Here is a 25,138-nt window from a genome sequence, read left to right as displayed (position 1 = left end):
GCCTAAGTCTTTGATCCACTTTGAGTTGACGTTTGTGCAGGGTGAGAGATAAAGGTTTAATTTCATTTTGCTACTTATGGATTGTTTTGCCAGCACCATTTGTTGAATAGGCTATCTTTTCTCCAGTGAATGTTTTTGGCAACCTTGTCTAGACCATAGCACAATAATACTGGGTGACTTTAACATACCTCTCTCACTACTGGACAGATCTTCCAAACAAAAACTCAATAAGGAAACTATAGAACTAAATAATACAACCAGTAATTTAGACTTAACAGACATATATAGAATATTTCATCCATCAACGAGCAAATGTACTTTCTTCTCAGCATCACATGGCTTCTTCTCTAAAATATACCATATCTTGTACCACAAAGCAATTCTTAGTAAATAAAAAAAAGTAGAGATACTACCCTGCATTCTATCAGATCACAATGAAATTCGAAATCAATGATAAAATAAAAAATGTAACAAATGGAGACTAAATAATACACGATTGAATGATGAAGGGATAGTAGGAGTAATCAAGGATGAAATAAAAAAATTCTTAGAAGTAAATGAGAATATTGATACAACATATCAAAATCTCTGGGACACTATGAAAGCAGTACAAAGAGGAAAGTTTATTGCACTGAAAACCTTCATTAAAAAATAAAAAGTCAACAAATAAATGACCTAACTAACATTACATCTCAAAGCCTTAGAAAAAGAAGAAAGAATGAATACTAAAATCAGTAGAAGACAGGAAATAATTAAAATCAGAGCTGAAATCAATGAAACTGAAACAAAAGAAACAATTCAAAAAATTGACAAAATAAATAGTTGGTTCTTTGAAAAAAATAAATAAAATAGATAACCCGCTGGCCATGTTAACAAAGAGAAAAAGAGAGAAAATTCAAGTTACTAAAATACAAGATAAAGAAGGAAATATCACAATGAACATGTTTGAATTACAGAAGATAATTAGAAACTATCTTGAAAATTTATACTCCAATAAAATAGAAACTATTGAAGACATCGGCAAATTTCTAGAGACATATGATCTTCCCAAACTGAATGAGGAGGTTATACACAATTGAAAGAGATCAATTTCAAGTAATGAAATAGAAAACACCATCAGAAGCCTACCAACCAAGAAAAGCCCAGGACCAGATGGATTCTCAGCCAAGTTCTACAATACTTTTAAAAAGAATTAACACCAATAGTCCTCAAAGTATTTCATGAAATAGAAAAGGAAGGAACCCTTCCAAACTCATTCTATGAGGCTAATATTACCCTGATGCCAAAACCATACAAATACACAACAAGGAAAGAAAATTTCAGACCAATATCCCTGATGAACATAAATGCAAAAATTCTCAACAAAATTCTGGCAAATTTCATACAAAAATATATTTTAAAAGATAGTGCACCACAATCAACTAGGGTTTATCCCAAGGGTGCAGGGTTGGTTCCACATACAGAAATAAATAAATTTATCATATTGATAGACTTAAATACGAGAATCATATGATCTTCTCAATAGGTGGAGAAAAAGCATTTGACAAAATACAGCACACATTCATATTTTTATTTTTATTTTTATTTTAGAAAACTAGGGGTAGTAGGAATATATCTCAACATTGTAAATGCTATATGTGCTAAACCCAAGGCCAGCATCATTCTAAATGGAGAAAAATTGAAAACATTTCCTCTAAAAACTGGAACAAGACAAGAATGTCCTCTTTCACCATTTCTATTCAACATCATCCTTAAAACTCTAGCCAGAGAAATTAGACAAAAGAAAGAAATTAAAGGGATACAAATAGGTAAAAAGAACTCAAACTATCACTATTTGCTAATGACATGATTCCATATCTAGAAGATCCAAAAAATTATACCAGAAAACTTCTAGAATAAATGAATTTAACAAAGTTGCAGGATATAAAATCAACACCCATAAATCAAATGCATTCTTATACATCAGAGATGAATCCACTGAAAGAGAAATTAGGAAAACTACCCCATTCACAATAGACTAAAAAAAAAAAACTGGGAATCAATCCAAGAAATGAGGTGAAAGACCTCTACAATGAAAACTACGGAACACTAAAGAAAGAAATTGAAAAAAACCTCTGAAGATGGAAAGATCGCCCATTCTCCTGGATAGGCAGAATTAATATTGTCAAAATGGCCATACTACCAAAGCATTATACAGATTTAATCCAATTACTATTAAAATCCCAATGACATTCTTCATAGAAATAGAAAAGGCAATCATGAAATTTATTTGGGAAAATAAAAGACCCAAAATGACAAAGCAATCCTTATCAAGAAAAGTGAAGCAGGTGGCATCACTATACCAGACTTTAAACTATACTACAGAGCTATGGTAACAAAAATGATGTTGGCACCAAAATAGACTCGTAGACCAATGGTACAGTATAGAGGGAAGATGATTCTTATATCCAACTTACTTTATTTTTGTCATTTTCATTCAACTTCTTTTAATTTTTGGTTTCCCTTATACAATATTAATGACAATATAGAAAATGGCTTAAACCTCTTAGAAGGTTTTCCAAATCACATGATTATATAAAATTTTGAGGTGCTTTAAATTAATATTAAATCTATTCTTTGAATTTTGGTTATGCATTTGTTTTTTATGTTTATATTTAGTATTAATAGAGCACAAAATTATTTTTAATAATATTCATAATTATTACAAAAACTATAGCATTCTGTTAGCCTCTTGTAGTAAGTTTTCAAAATGCTAGCTTTACCTATTAATTTTTTAATATGGCATATCAGTGGACATTGAAATTCTAAGTATGTGTTCAAGCTCTTAAAAAAATGTTAGCACATGCACCTTGAGGCATTATTATAAGATATTTCCTGCTACTACTTTGATGTCTATGTTTTTATTTTTCACTGTACTGCTTTTCTACTGACAAGAGTATTTGAATTTTCATGCTCAGTTATTTTTTATCAAAGTAAAGCTTTGTAAACTGACTTTTGATCTTCCTTTTCCAAAATAGCTGTAAAGAGTGTTCTTCATTAAGCATAAGGCAAAATAGGAGACCAAATCTCATCTGAGCCTATTAAGGTAAAAAAAACCATAAAAAGTAGTTTCATCTTGATGACTCAGGACAACTTTCTCAATTAGTATGCCCAGGTAAAACTGTATTCTCTGGCCATAGCAATCATGAGTTTCTAGATACAAATGCTAAAAAATCACCATCAGTAATTAATGTAACTTGTCTACTAAACAATCTTCAAGCAGTGAAACACATTCCTTTTTTGATTTGCAAGTATCTGTGTGAAAATATTTGCTTTTCATGATATGAATAAAATGAATTTTCATACATAATACACAGTTTTCTTTATTGATCTCTGATGTTGAGAAGTAAAATAACTAAGTTAAAGAAGTATCCATAAAAGAAGTAGAAGTTAGAGATCAGAGAACATTTACAGAATTTCTTGCTGGTTAACACCTTTTGGTCAAAAACAAAATATAGAATCCTTGATGATTTCTATTTCATTTTCAATTTGTGCTAGGTAAATGAAATAAAAGTATTCTTGAATCCAGTTTCTTAAACTAGGAAGTTATTTAATTGTGTTATGGGGCAGGGGCCTGTTGTGCATATCTGAGGGAGTCACAGAAGTCTCCTAGTCTCCAGTTCTTAAGATCAGGCTGAAAGATTTCAGATTTGTCTCTCAGAATAACAGGCATGAGTGACACTCTCCAGGTATGGAGCAGATCCTCTCAGTGAAGAAAAGGATGGCATGCCCCTCCTGCCCTCCAGTTTTAATGGGGGTCCCAGGGAAGTTTCTGACTGACAGCAGGACAACATCCGACTTTCAAGTCCCCACTATACGTGACAACTCTAGGTCACTTTGGCCCATGCTGACCAGTTCAAATTGGAACCTATTCTTAGCTTTTATGGTTAGGGGGGAATATCTTTATATCCCTGAGTTCTGGAGTCTGCTCTGTATAAAGGTCACAAAGGCCTCCCCTTGAGCTCTCCCTACACCTTACTCAAAGGGTAATTTGTGTTCTTCTAACAGCATTTTGGCCTACACTTCTTCAGATAACAGGATGTTTGCTGAATGTAGCATATCCTGCCAACTGAAGTCAGGCGAGGCTGCAGATAACTTGCTTTCTTAAAAAAAAAAAAAAAAACATGCAGGGGTCAGCACAGTGAGCCCAGTTTATAGAATTATTGCCTTAAACTCATGTTCCCACCACAGCATCTGTCTGTTTCCTATCAATTAGGGATATATTAAATCTAAAAAAATATACTATTCCCTTTAAATAATACATTAGGAGTGAAATGAGGTATTTTTATGGGTAGGTGGTTTTGTGGGTCCCAAAGAAAATGAACCAAATTGAATTCCTCCTGGTCAGCCACAGCCATATGACTAGACCCCTCAGCTTGAAGATGGTAGAGAACAACTAGACAGTCGACAGATTCCACTAACAGAGGGTCTGTAAGCCTGGCTGGGCACATGGCCTTTTTACTCCCTTTTTCTTCCCTGCTATGTAAGTTGAGAGGTCTATTAATTAGGCCAGTGTTAAAAGATGGAAAGAACAGTCCCAAACCAGAAAATTGGCCCACCATCCCTTATTAAAAATCTTTTGATAATTCCCATCTTTGAAATGCCTTTGTTTTTCTTTGTTCATCCAATAAAGACTTTAGAAATTTCCTTGGCCTCCTCTCATACCCATTTTCCAACATTTCACCATTTGGACTTCATTGCATTTATTTAGCAGTCTTAGTCTTGCTTTTTATCTTCTTCCCATGCACATTCACCAGCTACGAATATTTCAAAGAATAATGAGAAAAACCATTGCTTCTATTTTAGTTAACACTGCCTTATGTTGACGATAATAATAATATCAAATCTTAATTCAGAATATTAATATTATAATCAGTGAGGCACAAAAAGTGAGAGAAGCTTATTGGGGTAAGCTTAATCCATTATAAAAGTAATGCAACACGGAGTATGGATGGATGGGTTCTTTGTCTCGCCACTTCAAGGAATGAAATCCACAGACATGGAATGAGAACAAGGTAACAGGATTTATTAAAGTGATAGGAAGAAAGCAGAACTTCCAAAGAGGGAGGAGTTCTAAGTCACGGATGCCAATGGGTATCTGTTGTCTAGGGGTTTTTAAAGGCACATTTTATGACCCAGTGAAGGTGACTGGTGGAATGAGGAACCAATCATGCTCTTCCAGCTCCCAGCTTAATAAGCCAATTAGAAGTGCATAAATCTAAACCCTTATTTTCATAATTAAGAGGACTGACCCAACCTTGTGATTTGGCACATCCATCCAGGAAAGGAAGTTTTTCGGGTCAGGGTAAATCTGGTGGTCAGCTGTTGCTAGGGCTAGCAGTAGGGGTAGTAAGGAAGAGCAATGTGGTTGAAACTGTCAGTAACAATGACAGGGTGTTCTAGCTAAGGAGGAGGTGGTGTGGTTGAAGCTGTCAGGGGTAATGACAGATGTTTTTCAGGCCTGATGTCTCCTTCTGGGATGGCATGGTCTCATTCCCTCCTTCTTTTCTCTGAAGGCTTTATCCTGTCTGCCTATGGGAGGTCTCCCATTCTGTCTCATATGGTCAATAATAGTAATAAATAAGACAATGATTAAATTCATTTGGATGCTTACTATGTGATAGGAATACCTGACCCCATTATAGGTATTAGTTTCTTTAATTATCCTAACAATTATATTAACGGGACATTTGTTTACTGATTAAAAAATAAAGTACACTATAGTTAAATAGATAATTTGCCTGGTCACTAGAATTAATATACAGGAAGCCTGGGTTCTGAACCTGTTTCTTGCCTCTGTGCTATCCTGAGTCTTGTAAAACCAAACACACACGAAAAATGTTCTCTTTGTGATATAGACACATGAACACTATTTTACCTGTACATCTTTAAAAGTGGCATTATAAATTTCTATGCACCAAAATTTCATTTCTAGAAATCATTTACAAGTGGACTTATTTCCTTCTATGCATATAAAAATTCCTAGTTTTTAATTTTTTATTCTATATTATATAAACATCAAAACTACCTGTATTTGGGTACTTATATACTTTACAAAGTAAATTAATTGTTCTGTGTGAATAAAGGTTTTTAAAAGATTCTTCAGGTTTCATTTCTTACCTGTTTTTTTTTTCCCATCTTTTCCCCTTTTAGCTATTGTTCACACTTAAACCTGTACCAGTGAAAATTCTCATGAGAATACTAACTTTGTGTAGAGCTCTCTCTTTTGGCTCAGAATTATATCATACATGTGGATTTAGCCCATAGTACCTAGGAAAACCACATAATAGTGATTTTTCAGAGTCTCAGATCTGAATATTTGCTTTTCTTTCATATACCGCCTTCATGATGCAAATCAATATAATTCTCATAGAAATGTAGTTCTGTCATTGCCAATAATAAAAATTATAAAAATAAATAATAATGACAACTCTCCTTTAATGAATGCAAGGAGTGGGTCATGCATATAGAACACATGTTAATGCTAATCCCTGAATAAATAAAATTCTTATTTTATAAATGAGATACTAAAACTTACATTAAAGTACTAAAATAGGGTAAGAGTTTGTTTAATGGCAGAGCTGAGACTTAAACTCACTAATACCTGAATTTGTCCCCTGACACACCTCTCTGAAATGTTACCCATGCTGAGGACAAAGTGACTTCTGACCTCCATAAGTCACAACTCTGAAGTCCAGTGCATGCAGTCTGCATTGTATTCTAGATTTGTCTTTCACTGAGTTCATGGCAGGGGTGTTAAATCTTATGCTTGCAAGGATGACGATGCTGTCTTTAAACTGATGTTTTAAATTCATACCCCCAGGAAACCTTCCCTGACATTAGCCTCACCTGTACTTATATATCTTTACCTTTCTGTTTACCTTGTTAGGTAAATAGTTGACACCAAATACCGTGGATTTAGCTTTAGCCCAGATTTACTTACCCTCCTATGCTTCAAGCCATGTTTGTAACTACTGCCCATGAAAGCAGCTGAAATTCAACACATATCACTTAAACTCTTTTCCCACAAAGCAAGCAAACCTGTTTACAAAATCCTTTATGTCATTTCTCTAATTCTTCTTTTACCCAGATAACTCAGAATTATCTTTGATCTTCTCTCCCCCAGACTCATATTTTGTTATCAGACATAAATGATCACTAGATTCTTCGCTTTCACCTTTTCTTCCAAATATCACTGCCCCATCTCAAAGGACTGCCTTGCTAACCCATTTGTGGATCGCAATTCCCTGGCTGATGCCTCCAGCTCCTTCCCTGTCAAATTGCCTTTTATCCCTCATCAAGTAAGGCTTCTTCAATCCCCATTCACTCAAGCAATTATAATTCTCAAAATCTGAATGAGCTTCTGTTTCTGCTAGTTCAGACTCTGGACATCTACCTAGGGACCCTGCATTTGACTAGAACATCTCTCTTTGCTTTCTTGCCCATCAATTCCCTGCATAAACTTTCTTCTCTTGTACATATGCCACACACATCTGTACCTTCTCTTTTTCTATTCAAAATCCAGTGGATTTTTTTTATATTCTCTAGGAATTTAGTTTTTGACTCCCATGATGAAAAGCCAAAGCTGATCATCTCTCTAATATCATTCACATTTTTCATTCATTTGGAAGGTATTATTTAGCCTGGAACTCACAGGTAACTTTTGAACACATGAATGTCTGGCATCCTACAGACATTTTAAGAAATGTCTGGACAAGAATTTCTTTTGCTTTTACTTGTTTCAGTGATTAGCATGTATCTTTAAATACTTCAAGTACTTAGTAAATCTTTAAATTTTAGTCAATTACAACTAACTTCTAGAGAATGTTAAAGACATACTGTATCAACACTGGATTTTTTTAAATGCTCATTTTACACCATTCAGTATCTTCACTGCAGTGTTGCCTAAATTTGATCCTGCACTCTTGACAGTTGAATAACTAAAGAAAAATATACATAAGTGTATTTTAAAATATATATTCTTAGCCAGGAAATCATCTAATCTTCCTAACTTTGAAAATATTGAAAACAGATGGTTAATAGATAAGCAGAGAGAATTTTATTCTTTTTTTAAAAAAAAAAAAAAAAAAAAACATTGGCCTCTTCTTCAGAAAAGCAAAGTCCTATAAACCATAGTAATGGGGTTATGCAATTTAAAGGAGGAAAGAAATAAATATTCTTAGAAACCACACATTTCCCTTTATATTCTCTATTATTTCCTGTCAAGTTTTGCATTTGCTTTTTCTGGGCACTAGGGGATGCTACTAGGCTATGAACTTGGCATCACTTTGGCATCTTTGAGGGTACTGATTTAAAGCAGAATCAGAGGCTTCACTCCCTAATCTTATTTTAGCTGAAGGCTTACTCTCTTCCTATACCTCTGGGAGCAGTCTTGACTATGAATCTGCTTGCAAGTGATGGCTCTCCATTTTGGTATCTGCTCCATTGTGATACTGGCCACAGTGTGGGAATGGTGAGGACTGAAGATTNTTGGGTTTTTTTTTTTTTTTTTTTTGGATTTCTTTCATTTCATGAGTTATCTGCTAAACTTTTCCGGAAAGTAATTCACTATTATCTTGTAGCTTCCCCTCGTCAGCTATTAGTAAGCCTTGTACAAAGAATTAGAAATGCACATCTATTTTAAAAGCAGTTAAATCTCTCTGTTAACACACACACACACAATGCCAGGAGGAACAGGGCCCCGTGAGAGCTACCTTCGCCAACAAAGGGAATACAGTATGTGCACACAGAGCTGCCTTCTCCAGGCCCCCAAACCAGCAATTAGTGCAAATGAACTGCATCTCCCAGAGAGCAAACAGAGTGCCCCTTATGTGATCCCCGAGTGTCCTCAGCAATGATCTCAGTTCACCATTAGGGACCCACATCCAGGTCCTGTGCTGCTTGGCACGCTGACTGTGCATGCACCATCAGTCCTGGTCCTGTGAATGAGATCCTGTCACTGACAGAAGAATTATGTCCTCCGTAGTGAATCTCGCTGTTTTCCTGTGAATAATGCCCCACTCTGAAACCGCCCCCACGCCTATTCCCTGCTCATTTTTGTGTGAGTTCACAGAGACTGCGATTTGTGTAAGCACCCAAATCTTGAATATTTTGTAGGGGGAGAGGATAATTAATTTTATGATCTTGTTTCTAAATGCTGTTGTGGTTTTATGTCTCCATTGGATGGGAAAAATTCTAGGACTATTTTTAAACTAACCTTCTAAAATTAGATATTCCATTTAAAAATAAGGACCATTTCATCTTTTCTTAAAAGGATCACATCAAAGTTTACACTGCCCTAAGGTAAAATAATCTGAGAAGGCAGATATAATTACAAAGTAATAGGATGATCACTTTATAGAGTTGTGGCTATGAACTATAGTAGTAATTGTAAATACCATGAAGATATGACATCATGAGTTTCAGGAGTGCCATTCTAAATCAAGGCGGACTCACTTTTCAATCAGACTGAAGGTGATCCCTTTATGCGAATGTCTTCAAACCCTCAAACAGATTCAGCATTTTCTGGAGTTTGCACTCAACCTCTAAGTAAAGTGCTTTTCCATTTCTGAGGGTTTATATAAATTTTTGTGTGACAGAGATTCGCCACATGATGGAAGAATGCAGAACAAGAAGGACCAGGGAAATGTCCTCCATTCAGGCAGCACTTAGAGAAAGGCTGTGAACCAGTGGGATTGTTGAGATGCCTTTGGGCTTACCAGGACTTTTTAGAGCCCTTTTCTCACATCACAACCAGCTACTCTCTCTCAGTCTCATTTTTGCCTATCTCTGCATTTCTTATGTCGTACATCATCTCAGAGAAGTGATCATGATTCTTAGTATGAAATCCACCAACTCTGTTGTCCAAGGTGGCTCTAAGCCCCTGCCTACCATGTGTAAAGACCTGGATTTTAGTGTGAGCACCACAAACAAAAAAAAAAAAAAAATAAGAAGGCTTCAACTACTTCTGACTTGGGGCTGGCCTCTCTGTCTAGAGAGGGCAAGAAGTCTCTGGATAAGGACTCTCTGAGCACCTGTTCCTTTTACCTGGCTCCATTGTTGGTAAATTTTTGCACCTTTCTCCCTCCTGATTTCTTACTTTCATTAAAAAAAAAAGAAAAGAAAAAAGATAAGAAAAAAGAAAGAAAGCACTTGAAAAATCAAGATGAAAATTAAGTAAAGTTGTCTTCCTTTTCTCTTCTAGTCCTTTGAAGCTTCAGAAGTTGGCATTGTGTTTTATATAGTACTATTTTCCTTTTCTTTTTTCAGAAATTTGAAATCAAGGCCAAGACATATTGTATGTGTATAACCCGTATTTTATTTCGTATCTTGCTATGATCCTTGAATATTTTCAACATGTGTATAAGTCATTCTCACCCCAGAGATTGTAGAGGATTTGGGTGGCTTGTTTTTGTATTATAGATATATTTAGAATTCATTACAGGATGAAAATCACAAGGCATATACAATTTTAGAGCTGTAAGGATTATTATGGCTATTATTCCAGTCTACATTTATTAAAGTGTTAAAAATTAAATATTGTAGAAGGAAGAAACTATAGTAATTAAGGCAGCTCTCCTCCTCAGTTAATGGAAAATCATTTCCTCTACAGATCTTTTTCATTGATTCTTTTCAATTAACTTCTTTTTATATCTCAGGAAATATTTTCCCTTGTCATCTTCTACTCATAGACCTTGAATTTTCTTTTTTCATAATTTTCCATATTTTTAGTCCTTCACACAATTTGCAACCAATTGTGGGTTTTAAATATAGATGAAATACAATTTTGAAGCATTAAATACACTTTCTTATTCATTCACGTTTCCCTGGCTTGTGCCTGAGTAGATGAGATCTAATTTACTTATAAATGATAAAAAATCATTTCCTCCCAGGATTGGGGATTTCTGTTTTCTCAGATTATATAACATTTCTAAAAGCAGAACCATGGTAAATCATTGCACGATATTCCCTGAATTCTAATATTTTATTCTAGACTTGTGTTTTCTTCTTGGCCTCAAAAATAGAGGGAAATATTAGTAAGCATTTCAAAAATACAAGTGTTCATGCGTTTTTACATATTCCATAGGATTTAAAAACCACTTCTCCATATGCTCATATCTTAAAGGTAGGAATTTGTAATGAATTCTTTTAGGACTTAGAACCACTTCTGGAGCACTTAAACGTCAAAAACTACCAATTAAACATTACTAGTCAATGTGCACAGAGAAAAAACTATGAAGGACCAGAATTATGTGGATGACTGGAGCACTGAGGAGGGAAACCTGATTTGCATTGTATTTCTCTTTGTACTTTAGAATTATGTATGACATGCATATTCTATTACATCAAAAAAAAGTATTTTTTAGATGATGAGCAAAAAGCCACCAGTCATACAATGTGAATATATATTTAGCACTCACAATTCCTCTTCTTGTTTTAGAAGGTTTAGGCAAAGAAAGGAAATTTGGTAGGAGTTCTTTCTGAGCAATATTCTATAATCTTGACTTCTTTTGGTCAACTGGTTATGTAGAATTCAGGTAAGCTGCTACATGACAACTTCATTTCTAAAGACAGTATCTTCCACTTTTCACTACAGGACATAATCTATCACATGGCCGTGATAAAAAATTAATTACATAAGATTAGAAACAAATTATACTAGAAATAAAATACTAAATACTCAATAATTATAAAAGTTATTACAATAATATTTTTCTCTTGTCCAAATATCAATCCTGAAGTGTTCATCCATTTACAAGGGCCTATGGTTCAAATTCTAGTTAAGCACTCCAGCTCCCATCAGTGAACAGTCTTCTCGCCACAGTGGAGAATAATACCTTAGATCGATGTAATGAGCACACTTTTGATAGGATTATCAGGTTTGCAAGAAATTGTAGCAAAATCTTCAGTCCTCACCATTCCCACACTGTGGCCAGTATCACAATGGAGCAGATACCAAAATGGAGAGCCATCACTTGCAAGCAGATTCATAGTCAAGACTGCTCCCAGAGGTATAGGAAGAGAGTAAGCCTTCAGCTAAAATAAGATTAGGGAGTGAAGCCTCTGATTCTGCTTTAAATCAGTACCCTCAAAGATGCCAAAGTGATGCCAAGTTCATAGCCTAGTAGCATCCCCTAGTGCCCAGAAAAAGCAAATGCAAAACTTGACAGGAAATAATAGAGAATATAAAGGGAAATGTGTGGTTTCTAAGAATATTTATTTCTTTCCTCCTTTAAATTGCATAACCCCATTGCATGTCTTAATTGGGAAGAAAAGCTCCTTTCTGTATTCGTTTTTTTCGGCACTTGCATTACCTTTTGAAAACACCCAATATCCTAACAATCATAGAAAATTGATTGTGTTACTTGTTTCTCTAGGTAGAAATAATTTGAATGGCTACACTGATTTAACTACTCGATGTATTTAGTAGTTATGATAATAATATATAACATTTACTGAACACTTACCATATTCTGGTAGTTTACTATTCTTAGCACTTTATGTACATGTCACATCTAAATCTTGGAGGTAGGTAAGTTTATTGTCTCCATTGTACAGTTAAGGAAACTGGGGCACACACAGAGTGAGTAAATAACTTGCTCAGTATCACACTGTGAAGGACAGATTCAAACCCAGGTGGTCTGACACCAGTTAGTAATTATGTTCTCCTGCTTCTTGTAGAGAATATTTGTTGCTATCACAAAATTGCTAAAGAAGAAGGAAATAAAGTTTTAATCTCAAATCAACCTTATTCTCTTTATCACTACAAATATGTCCCTTACTCCTCTTCTTCTCAACTTAAATATTCTTCAGCCATATTTACTTCCGAAGAACTAATATGAAGAGAAAGAGAGAAAAAAATGGAATTTATTAAAATCTGTCACATAGCCATTAAAAATAAAAATCAAAGCGTTCTCTCTCACAAAGAGGAAAATCAATTTTGGAAATTCAAATTTTATGACAGTCAAAGAAATCAATTTCTATCTAGCTTAAAAAATCCTCCATTACTTCCCCTTATTTCCAAGGGTGGCAGTTACAGAAATCTTTACATTAACTGTGTGCATAAACCATGTCAAAATAAAATATGGATAACATCCAAAATGGATGTTCTTCTTCTTGAAGTGTTTTATCTTAGTTTTGGTTATTTTTTATAGAAATGGTGAGAACATTCAAAATCATTGCATTCTGATTTATCCTTTGTCTTATACTTGAGATATGGTAGAACACGAAACATGTAAGCAAAGGTATAGATACTATGTAAATTTTTATAATACCAAAATCTTAGACTGGACCAGAGCTAGAAAAGTTATAAGATCTGAACTGAATGCAAAAAATGTGTACATTTTACTCTCTCTGAATTAAAAAGCTTTTCATCCTTTGTTCTATGTACAGATTTTTGAGGTCTTCTGAATTCTTATGGAAAGAGGGAAATCATATTTACTAAATTCAGCAAAACACTTAGGGTAGTCAAGATGAAAGGAATTCTATTTGTTAAATCTTCTCAACAGTGAAAGAGCAGTAAAACCTAGATTCATAGGTCCTTGTTTATAAGACTTTACATCTCAAATGTCTCTTTTGTGCCTCAATGTTTCTGTGGAATTTCTTAGAGATTTAATAATCCTGGTCCCAGAGAAGTTTTTTCCATCATTGCCATTCTTTAAAAGAGGTGTTCCTTCTTTATTGAAATATTCTTTGTTTCTATTGTTAGTGCAAAAATCTCCTTGCTCTAGATTGTAATATAACTAAGCAACATAAAAAAAAGCAATGTGGAATGCTCAAAAATGCTTCTGTTTGATAATCTGCTCACTTTGACTGCAAGCATTTTAAGGAAAAGTTACATTTTCTATATCCAAAGAAAATGGATAAAATTTTAAATTTTGCAATAAAACCACACTGAGAAATGCATCTTGTCATAAAGGACAATGACCACCTTCTAAATAAGAAATACCTTCACATTGTTCTAAAAGGAAAACAAGCATGGATTATTTGACTTCTTTAGTCAGAATCTAAATAGTTCAAGGATTCTAAATAGACCTTGGATCTGCCACACGTGTCCTAGGTGTGACAGTGTGTTTGCATGCATATATTCCAGTGCAAACTACACAGGGCTGGAGGTCCTAAGAAGAATGGGCAACACAGGCTCCTGTGGTTGGGATGCAAGTTCAGGTTGTTTCTCTCCCTTTATTATTGAAAGTCCCTTCTGTTCTTAATGGTTAACTTTTTAACCACTCATGCAATGCCCAACCTGATTTTTACAACATTTAAACCAAATACAAAAAAGAAAGACAATTATATTATCCAAAATGCAGGAAAATTCATTTCATTGTCCTTATTAAGTAGGGTAACAAATATAGCATGAAACAGTAACTTATAGTCCCAAAGATGGTAAATATTAATCCAGTGGCTTTTAAGATGAACCCATTTGATAGACTATTTTATAAGTTATATGGTGTCCCTCTAAAATTCATGTTGAAGTCTAAACCTCCAGTCTCTCAGAATGTGACTTTATTTGGAAATAGGATTATTGTAGACATTTTAGTTAAGATGAGGCCATTACTGTAGTAGAGCATACCTGTGTTCCCATGTGACTGGTGTCCTTATTAAAAGGGGACGTTGGGATGCAGACACTGGGAGAATACCATATGAGGACTGAAATAATGCTTCCACAAACCGAGGAACTATCATAAGCTGGGAGAAGCTTGAAATAGATCCTTTCCCAGTCTCCAGAAGGAGCTGGCCCTGCCAACACTTTGATGCACAACTCCTCAATTCCAGTTCCATGAGACAATAAATATCTGTTACAAGCCACTTAGTCTGTGGTATATGTTGACAACCTTAGCAAAGCATTACGTGTGCTCTCGATCACACTCGTCTTTGAGTATTGCTTAGCCTAGAGCCTGACCTTTCATTTAGTAAGCTCCCAATAAATGTTTATAAAACTAATTAATTTTTGACATTTCCCAGTAATGTAAGAACTATAAGACTAAAAATCCTTCTCTGCTTAACATTGGAGTTCCTCTGAAAACTATCTTAGTTTCTCTTGCTTCTGCTCATGGTTCCACTACGCATGGTTCCCAGGAATGTTACTGTATTTAACTCCCCTGGCCCCTTGATTCACTGCCCAGGCCTGATGGAGTGTCTTATCTGATTGATACTGCTTGGAAGAATTATCTAGGCCTGCTTGGCTCGACTCCTCTTTTTCTTCCTCTAAATGCTCTGTTTTGCTCTTCTGGGAACAGGTTCTGCTGCTACGTGGAAGGCTTTCCCTGGTTCAGCACTGCCAATAGATAAATTAGACTGATTCTGGCTTCTACCATCAGCCCTTGTCTCTCACTATAACTATATTCCTAGATTAGTCTTTATGAATACTAAATGTGGGAAGGTCATGGTCTTCCATTTGCCTTCCTCATTTTACAGTCTTACTTTGTTCAGGTGGAGGAGACAGGTGCTACTTACTGCTTCCCTCTCAACCCCACTCATCAGAGCCTGATACAAAAAAAATTTCACTCCCCCATTATAATAGCCCTTTTCAAATATCTTGCACATCATAGGAGTTTAGCTCATGGATGCTCATGTAATGATTGATTAAGAATAAAGAAATGAATGATAAATGGGTTAAACAAGGAGCACTTTGCTTACTAATCTCTGACATAACGATAAATACAATTATAGACTTCTTCAAAGACGAGGCTTTTTTTTTCAAGAGATGCCTGACATTTCCCTCAAGAATTTAATAGTATTATACAATGGTAGGGAAAAGTTGATTTGTTTATATCCAACCCTCTTGAATGAATTCTCCATCAGCATATTCTGTATTTTCTTTTCATCATTCTTTAACCCATTCCAATCTGGCATCACCCATCACTCTACCGCAAACACTTCCATAGCAGGTAGCTAACGTCACCAATGACCTTCATGTTAATTTTCTACCTATTTTATATCTTTGTCTTTCTGGACTGTTCCAAATCTTTGTCCAAAGCCAATTGCTTTCTGCTCCTTTGCATGGTTTCTATGGCACCACAGTCAGCTGGTTTTCTTATTAATGCCACAGCTGCTTTCCTCATCAACATTTTGCCAGTTCCTCCTTACAGTGACTCTTAAAGGTTGGAGTTTTTCAGACAGCTGCTCTAGGGAATCTTGTCTTCACTTCTCACACCGTTTCTCTTGGCAAATTCATTTACTCATGGCTTAAATTATAATATAATCCAGCCATCTGCTGTTGTCTTTGGAGTTGATCCTCTCCAGCCAAGAACTCTCTGATTTGACATCTCCATTGCAGGATTGGCAGGGGCCTCTCACTCAGCATGTCCAGAACCATGCCCATTGTCCTCCCTCACCCACAGAGTCCCGCTGCTCCTCTCACGTTCCATCCCTCAGAGAATTACTTTGCCTCCCACCAGGGTTACCAGGACTTTTCCTTTCTCCTTATTAGTCTATTTTTTTTTCTTTTTTGGAAATCAAACAAAATTCTACACTCCAAATATTTTATCAATCAGCTTTTTCCCATTCTCAAGCTACAACACCATTTTTTTTTATTTTTCAATCTGAAGCACACAAAAATAACCCACTGCTGGCCTATAAGCCCACTCTTGCCATCCTCAAGTTCCCACTCAGTTGAGGGGATATTTTTAGAAAATGAAAATCCAATTTTGTCTTCTCCTAGATCGTTATCAATACCTTCTCATTGCCTTTGGGATACAGTTCCAAATCCTGAGACCATATGAGTAAGGCCTTGCCTGATCCAACCCCTGTTTATCAATTTCTCCCTTACTTCCTTCTGAAAGAAGTCCCAGATTTAATAGCCTTTGGAAAAGAGGCTTTCCTTGACTGTGTAAGATTAGGTGAATACCCATGTGTAAGACTCCGTCTTTACTTTTTCAGTAGCTCTCATCACACTTAAAATTGGATGAAGATATAAGATTATATGAAGACTACACATGACTTCATTTGAATTTCATCAAAGCAAGAATCATGCCTCCCTTGTTCACTCTTCTATCCTCAGTGCCTGGCACCAGTGGAATACTTAATAAATATTGTTAAGTGAACTCTGAATCAGTGCATCAGCTTGACCTTGCATTGTAACTTTTCATTGCAACATGAGGTTTCGGTGTATTCCACTTACATACCACAGTGTGTTCCACATATTGCAGCAAAGAGAATTTAATGAGAATGATACTACTTCCTTGTGCTGCTTCTTTCCTACACAACTTACAAAGTTAGACTCTCTATGCAGAATCAGGGAGACTACAACACTAACAGCCATAATATTTTCATAACTTCCCCCCTTTATAAGGGCAAGGCAATCAAAGCTTATATAGTATTCTTTTGTTTCCTAATTTCTAAAAGATAATTTAATATTGCTCTCTTTGATTAATGTAGACAAGGAAAAAATTGACCTAAGGAACTGCTGCTTCAATTTACTTGTTTGTTATCTTTACTTATTTTCATAGTTATAACAATAAGTACCAATATATGCAAAGACATATTCAAGAAAACTTCTCCCATCGCTGTCCAATTTTAGTATCCTAAAGTAATCATAATCGACAGTCTGTTGTACATCATTCCCACTACTTTCATGTTCTGTAAGTCAATTTAAAATTAGGGACTTTGGTGTTGGCTTATTTAGAAAAATAGGATTAATAATATGCATTGAATTACTCTTTAAAATAGTCATTATAAGCACCTTTTTGGGTCAATGGATATAGATCTGACTCACATTGTTTTTAAAACACATAGTTTTCCATAGTAATGATAAACACATTTTAATTGATCATATTTTTTAAAAGACATTCATACCATTTCTAGGGTTTTGTTACTATAAACAATACTATAATAAATATTATTATATAGATATTCTTATACAACAATGCCTTTATTTCTAGAGGATATGTCCTCAAAGTATAATAACTGAGTCAAAGTATATGTACATTTGCATATGTGTATGTACTTTAATTTTCATAGCAGGTGATTTCCCACACAATTGCAGAGTCACCCCACGTTGCCTCTTTTTCTAGTCCCATCCCTCTGAATCTCTGTTGTGCTCTCCTTGCTGTGTCAGGGTTCAACGGTCCCTTTAGGGGAGCTTCTGAAGCATATTTTCTTCTCATTTATCCTAAGGATTTCTCCTTTTTCTAGGTTATATCTGCTCTATTCTTCCTTGGCATGTAAGGCTCATGGTCTGTTCTTAATGGCAGAAATTCTAACTGGACGGGGACGGGAGTTGTGGCTCAGTGGTAGAGCACTTGCCTAGCATGTGTGAGGCACTGGCTTTGATCCTCAGCACCACATATAAATAAATGAATAAAATAAAGGTTCATCAAAATCAAAAAAATATTTTTAAAAAAGAAAAGCTAACTGGAAAAGAAAACCATAAATAATATAGACAAAAAAAATTCCTTAGGGGATACTTTAAAAATATATCCATTATACAGTTAGACCTACACCTTGACCAAAATGTTTGCCCAATAATCCCATCCTAAGAGAAAGAAGCCTTTAAAATTATCTCCCACCTCCCTCCCTAATGTTTCTCATCTTGAGACCTTTAGAATGTCTTTATGTCTGACCTTTTCTCCATCCTCCAAAACCTGAATTCTCCCAAGATAAAGGTGCAGAACCCATGCTATTACAAGGTTTTCCATGTAAAATTTTTCTCCTCTTTCAAAAACCTGTCTTTGATACGTAACAAATTTCGGGCAATGAAATTATCCACCATTTACATTTACTTGTGTTTTGCAGAATTTCTTTTTCTTCTTACTTTTTATTTTCCTCTTCTTCTTTTTTGAGATCTGTGTCCTATTCCATTATCAGGATATGGCTAGAATAATGCCCCCACTGCTGTGAACAGATAAGACACATACGTAATTCACATTCTGAACTCTGCATGTTTGAGAATTACTTTCTTTGCCCACACGGATGAATGATAGATATCTGGATAGAGTTAGGCTCTTGGGTTACTGTACTCATCTAGACCTAGATGTTACCATACTGAGTTTAAACATAGAGTGTGACAGATGAAAGGTCCTATGTTCTTCTCTTCGTTTTCTCTTTGTGAGTAATCTTGTTTCTTCAGTGAGAAAGCTGCTAATACTACCTTTTCACACTGTCAAATGGAAATTTCATCAAGATGTTTCTGGGGGTCTGTATGTTTTACTCATCTGGCTTCAGATTCAGTGCAGGCTTGAGTACTTCTTTAATTCGGGTCAATTTTTTTTCTATTACGTACAGCAGATTATTTCCTCCCATGCTGTTCTTTTTTGTCATTCTAGAACTATACATTTACTTGTTGGGGTTGTTGGGTTTGTCCTCCGTAAATGTCATCCTTTCTCTTAAGTTATGTGTCTGTTTTAGTTTTTATTCTGTTTCATTAGGTTTCTGTCACTGCTGTAACATATCACTGCAGATTTCATGGCTTACGTTATGTTATAGTTCTGTAGGTTACAAGTTTGGTGTGGGTCTCAGTGGGCTAAAATCAATGTGTCGACAGGGCTGCATTCCTCTCTGCAGTCTCTAGGGAGGAAACCAAGTTCTTGCCTTTTCCAGCATCTTGAGGCAGCCCATATTCCTTGGCTTGTGCCCCTGTTTTTCTGTCTTCAGAGGCAGCTGCAACACAGCAAGGCAGCTCCTTGGCCCTCTTTTGTCATATCTCCTCCATACCTGCCTGCCCCTTCTACTTTTAGGATCTTTGTTATTACAGTGAAGCCACTTGGATAATCAAAGATAACACTCCCATCTCCTGGTCCTTAATTTAATCACACCTGCAGATCCTCTCTTACCATACAAGGTAAATTGCCCAGGCCCCAGGCATTGGGACATGAACATCTTCAGGGTTCTGTTATTCTGCTTGCAGCACCTGTGTTGTGCAATATTTCCCATTAGCCTTCATAGAGAGTATTGCCTGGTGTGGTGTATTTCACACTCACTCCAGAGTTCCTGGCTAGAGAGACTAACCACATGCTCTTGTTCTTGTAGAATCCAGTGAACATGAAGACAAGAGTGCAGGTGCCTCAGGGGAGACGCCCTCCCAGCCTTATCCTGCACCCGTGTATGGTCAGCCTGAGGAGCCCAAGGAACAGATGGAGGACACAAAACCAACTAAGCCTGAAGAGAATGAGGAGTCAGATCCATTGCCTGATAACTGGGAAATGGCCTATACAGAGAAGGGCGAAGTCTACTTCATTGAGTGAGTGTCTACCTTTCTTTGAACACTGCCACAAAATCATAACAGGGTACAAATGATGTGGCAAGTGGAAATATGGGCAAAAGAATACAGCAGATGTTATGGTTTCTAGTAATAGCTTGCTTCTTAGGGAGAGAGTAATGGGACAATGCCTTAACAAAGTTTAGGATCTTAGAATACAGCTACATAGATCCAAGAATGAATTAATCAGTTGGTAAAATCTGTCACAATCTTAACTAAAAAAGCAAATCTCCATGTGATGTAACTATTGAATTAGAAATCGTCTAGACCTCATGGGGAGTTGCTTCTTCCTCTCCCTCAAGGACCCACATAGAGTCCAAAGAAATCTTCCCTGCTGCTTATGTTGTGATGCCATCAATGTCATTGTCATGTTCAGAACTTTAACAGGATGCAGCTATTTACAGCACAATATTTGCTGGTTCCACAATAAAAAGTTGTAAGCATTTAACCATGAAGTCAGAAGTCAGTAAAATGCTTTGTACAGTTTGCCATAATTCCTTTTGCTAAACTCCATTTTATTTGTTGTGTATCATTTTTATGACTTGCCAAGGAAACTGAAATGCTGGCCCTAAACTCCTTAGGGATGCTCAACCTAATCTTTTTTTTTTTTCTTTTTCTAAAATATTTATTTTTCATATCTTTTATTAGCAATGATAGTTAGCTTTCCTTTTCTTTGTTTCTAATCATAGAACAACTTAAAATTTTTTAATTGCCATATAGCGATTGTGCATATGTAGGGGGCCCAATGTTATAATTTGATACATGTATTCAGTGTAATAAAATCAAGGTAATTAGCATTTCCATTTCCTCAAATATTATCACTTGTGTGTGTTGAAAACCCTTAAAGCCTTCTCCTCTAGGTATTTTGAAATGTATAGTTAATTACTGTGGACGGTAGATGTCATAGCATACATTTAGTAGAATATTTATTGATTTATTTTGCTTTCATTAGCATGTTATAGTTATGCATAATAGTTGTGTTCATTTTGGCAAAATCAGACATGCAAGGAATTTGATTTATTCCATTTTATTTTTCTGCCCCCAGCTCCACTCCTCCCTCCCCCACTCCCTTTCCTCTACTGGTCTTCCTTTCAGTCATTTATTTTTTTTTTTATTTTTAATTGATGGTTGTACAACACATAAAGGTGGATTTCTCTGTGCATATTTACACAGGCATTTAGTATGATTTTATCAAATTTATACTGAATTTTCTCCCCATTTCCCATCCTTCCTACCTAACTCTCAGTCTCCTTCTTCTATTCCTCTGAACTTCCCTGTCTCTCCTTTTTTAAAATACATGTTTAGTTGTATATGGACACAATACCTTTATTTTATTTTTTCTGTGGTGTTGAGGATCGAACCCAGTGCCTTCACATGCAAGGCGAGCACCCTACCACTGAGCTACAGCCCCAGCCCACCTTCCCTGTATCTTTATGATATCCAAGCCCCCTTTCTTTTTTCCCCCACTTTGTTCTAGCTTCTGCCTGTGAGAGAAAACATTCAACCTTTGATTTTCTGAGCCCGGCTTACTTCACTTAGCATGTTATTCTCCATTTTCATCCATTTACTGGCAAATGCCAATATTAGAGAACATCTGTTTTAAAGGAACTCTAAAGTTAAAGATTTTGGCCCCAAATTAAATTGTTGATGTGAATAAGACATTCAAAATGTTCATTAGGAACAGTAAAAACTAAAAATATTATTAACACATAACTCTTATTTTCTCAGAGTTTTATGAGCCTTAGGGAGAAAAAAATAATAATAGAAACTGAAATTCTCAGTCTGGCAGTAGATGAAAATATGCAATATCTGATTATTCAAGAAAAATATTAAAAACTGGATTCCCTTTCCCAACCTAGAGTGATTTATGACTTAGATCTCCATAGGTAGAAGTCAGTTGTGAAATTGAAATGTTACCACATACCAATATTTAATTCTCACATGAAGTTGGAAACTTTGATACATGTGGCCAAGGGAATGCATAATCAGGTAATTATGTGGTACTCTGTTTGACTCCAACATGGATAAGAAATGCAGTATTTTGCAGAAAATGAATCAGTAGCATTCACCTTTCAGCAAATGTTCTAAATTAACAAAAAAACAACAGAATCTCTTGCATGATTTTTTATTGTTATAAACAATGTTACAGAGACACCTTTATTAATTAATTAGGAAAGAAGGTATGTAGAATTTTGTAAAATATAACAAACTAAAAATTCTTCAATACATGTATCTCTAGAAACATAATTTTGAGATTGATAAGCATAGCATGACATCATTACAGATCAGAAGTAAAAATATGAATTTTAGATGTGAGGTCAGACATTGATATTCAGAATAATTAATGTTCAGAAGAAGAAAACTGATGATATGAACATTTTAATTATGCAACATAGGGGGAGTAGGGATATGTGGAAACTATTAGAGGAACCAAATAAGTTGATAAAACAACTGTTTCCACACAGTGTTTCTAATAATGCAATTATAAAAACCTCTTTTCTCTGTGATTAAAATAAACTTTCCTATTTTAACCTGGTTTAGGTTGTGAAGAAAAGGGTCTTTTAAAGACTGAAGTTAAGACTCTGCCCAGGCTTGAAAGAATCTAGGAAAATGATTGCATTATTTTACTCACTCAGCCAGTGTTGGCATTCAAAGATTCACAAGATGTTATCCTTTCTCTCAAACTTATTATCAAGTTGGAGACTTGATAGTTATAAGCTATTAGTAAATAATTTCTGAATTTTGTGATACTATTCAGAGAAGGATTCACCTAGAACACAATTAAAATGTAAAAGGAGGCATCATGGAAATCGTGAGATTACATGAACTTAAAAAGTTAATAATGTGTGGAGAGGCTTTCCACGTATAGCCTCTGTCATTACGAAGACCCAGTCCCTAGGGATCCCTAGGGGTGAGGAAAGGTCAGGAGAATCCTGAATCTACTAGAGAAGTATGGCTTAATTGCTAGATTATTAGTGCTTCTGAAAGGCAAGAAAGTAATTGGCAATTTCTTGGGTTTTTTTTTTCTCGTTTGTTGTTTATTTTGTTTTTTAATCTCCCTAATGCTGGAGGGAAGGATGGATGGCAATATCAGGAGCAAAGATAGGTGGAGGTGGGACATTAAGACAAAATGGAGAAGATCATTTCATTTGTGGCAAGAGAGCTGATGCTGAGGGAGACAGCCTCAGAGTAAGAAGGATGAAAAAGCCTGCAGTAGAGGCTGAAGTGTCTGTGCAGGAAGGGGAACCTCGGAAGCAGGGGCCATGGCATTGTGAGACTGGCCTGCTTAGGAAGGTCACTGCACAGAATGGAGGGAGCCCCAGCCCACCCTTCATGCTGGACAAGTTTCTGTCCTCCAAAAGCATCACCTTTGAATCTCAAGGCTCAGTTTGATTAGCTCAGGTATGAGTGAGCAGAGAGTGGATCAGTCCCTTTCTTGGTGGTCCTCATTCCCACACCATCTTGTCTGATGGCACTGTTAACTCTGGAATGCCCCTTCCTTTCCCATCTACATTTTCAACTCAACGTTTCCACCCACTTTTGTTGATGTATGAGTACCTTTGCTGTTGAAATCACAAGGAATTCTTTTGTGAGTTAAATTTGGAATATGAAAGTCCCTTGGAAACAGATCTGGTAGGGCAGGAGACTATGACAGGGGAGGAAGCATGGTTAGACAATGAGGATCTTCCTAGGAACAGAGCTGCGCTGTGTCCCAGAGATAGTCCTGAAGCAAAGTCAAGGTGACAGGAAGCTAAATAAAAAAGAAAGGTAGAACTACATACACCTTGTGGGGTGGCTGACTCCAGTTAGTTAACAGAGGCATCTGCGTATCATTTTGTGAGTGTGAATGTGTGTGTGTGTGTGTGTGTGGTGAGAGCACTTAAAATCTACTCTCTCTGCAGTTTTCAAGAATACAAGACATAGGACTTTATTTGTCAATAGCAAATGAGTAAAATATTTAATAAATGAAATTTAAAATAAATAAACATTTATTTAAATGTTTTGGAAAAGGAAAGAATAACAAAAGACGAAGATAAAGTAGACAAAAAGAAAAGACCCATGAGGAAAGAAGAGCTAACCTCAGTGAAAACCCTCCACTGGCGCAGATACTGTGACATCCATTTAGGGTAATGGAAGTTTTCCCAACCAGCAGCCCCTGCATCCTCATCAAACTTTACTAGATTTTGTCTCCTGTAAAATGAGGCTCATGATAAAACAGAAAATGAGTGAAACAAAGGAGAAAAAACCTGATTTTGTGTATAAAATATATATCATGCCACACAAACACACACACACACATATATGTATTATTTGTTTGTTTGTTTATAAATAGAACACTGCCTATACTGAAACATTAACTTTGTGCTTTAAAAAGATATGTATAAACATTATGGGTTTTAAATTGAGGTAACAAATAATTCTATTTATTTATCTTCTATGCAACAATGCTTTAAAATATTAATTATTTACTTGGTATTGCAAAATGACTTATATGGCTCATTCTTTATAATTTGTGCATTTAAAGCTTGAGCCTTTTTTCTCTTTTTGTTCTCAACCCTGGTGAATTACTGGGCCAGCTATGTTTCCCCCACTCTTCAAACTGCCTCTTTTGATGAATGATGAAAGATTTCTTTTATCATTTATAATATTTAAATGAGTAAAGGTGAATATCTGATAAAGTATGTTTAAAGAACATAATTTTAAATTGTGAGTTGAATATACTCTTCCAAAGATGCTTTAAAATAGTAATAATGTCATGTTTAGCAATTTTCAAAAGACTTTCAAATGCATAATATCATATGAAATCAGTTTTTTCTTTGACTTAGATCATCCTCATTAATATAGCTTTTAAAAAGACAGAATATTTAATTATAAATTCAAATGAGAAATGTGTAAATGCAA

General features: G+C 35.6%; 1 protein-coding gene across 5 annotated transcripts in view; it reads left to right on the top strand.

The window, feature by feature from the left end:
* Magi2 (membrane associated guanylate kinase, WW and PDZ domain containing 2) overlaps positions 1-25,138 on the top strand; it is a 1,275,072-nt gene that overhangs the window by 823,434 nt on the left and 426,500 nt on the right. For all 5 annotated transcript variants that reach the window (XM_048786215.1, XM_048786214.1, XM_048786217.1 and 2 more), the window contains exon 5: positions 20,008-20,218. In XM_048786215.1, the coding sequence (XP_048642172.1) occupies positions 20,008-20,218 (211 nt within the window). The remainder of the gene's footprint in view (positions 1-20,007; positions 20,219-25,138) is intronic.

Source organism: Marmota marmota, unplaced genomic scaffold (genome assembly GCF_001458135.2).
Source record: "Marmota marmota marmota unplaced genomic scaffold, marMar, whole genome shotgun sequence".
Taxonomy (NCBI): Eukaryota; Metazoa; Chordata; class Mammalia; order Rodentia; family Sciuridae; genus Marmota; species Marmota marmota.
Note: the sequence above shows the minus strand (reverse complement) of the source record. Positions and strands in the feature narration are given on the sequence as shown.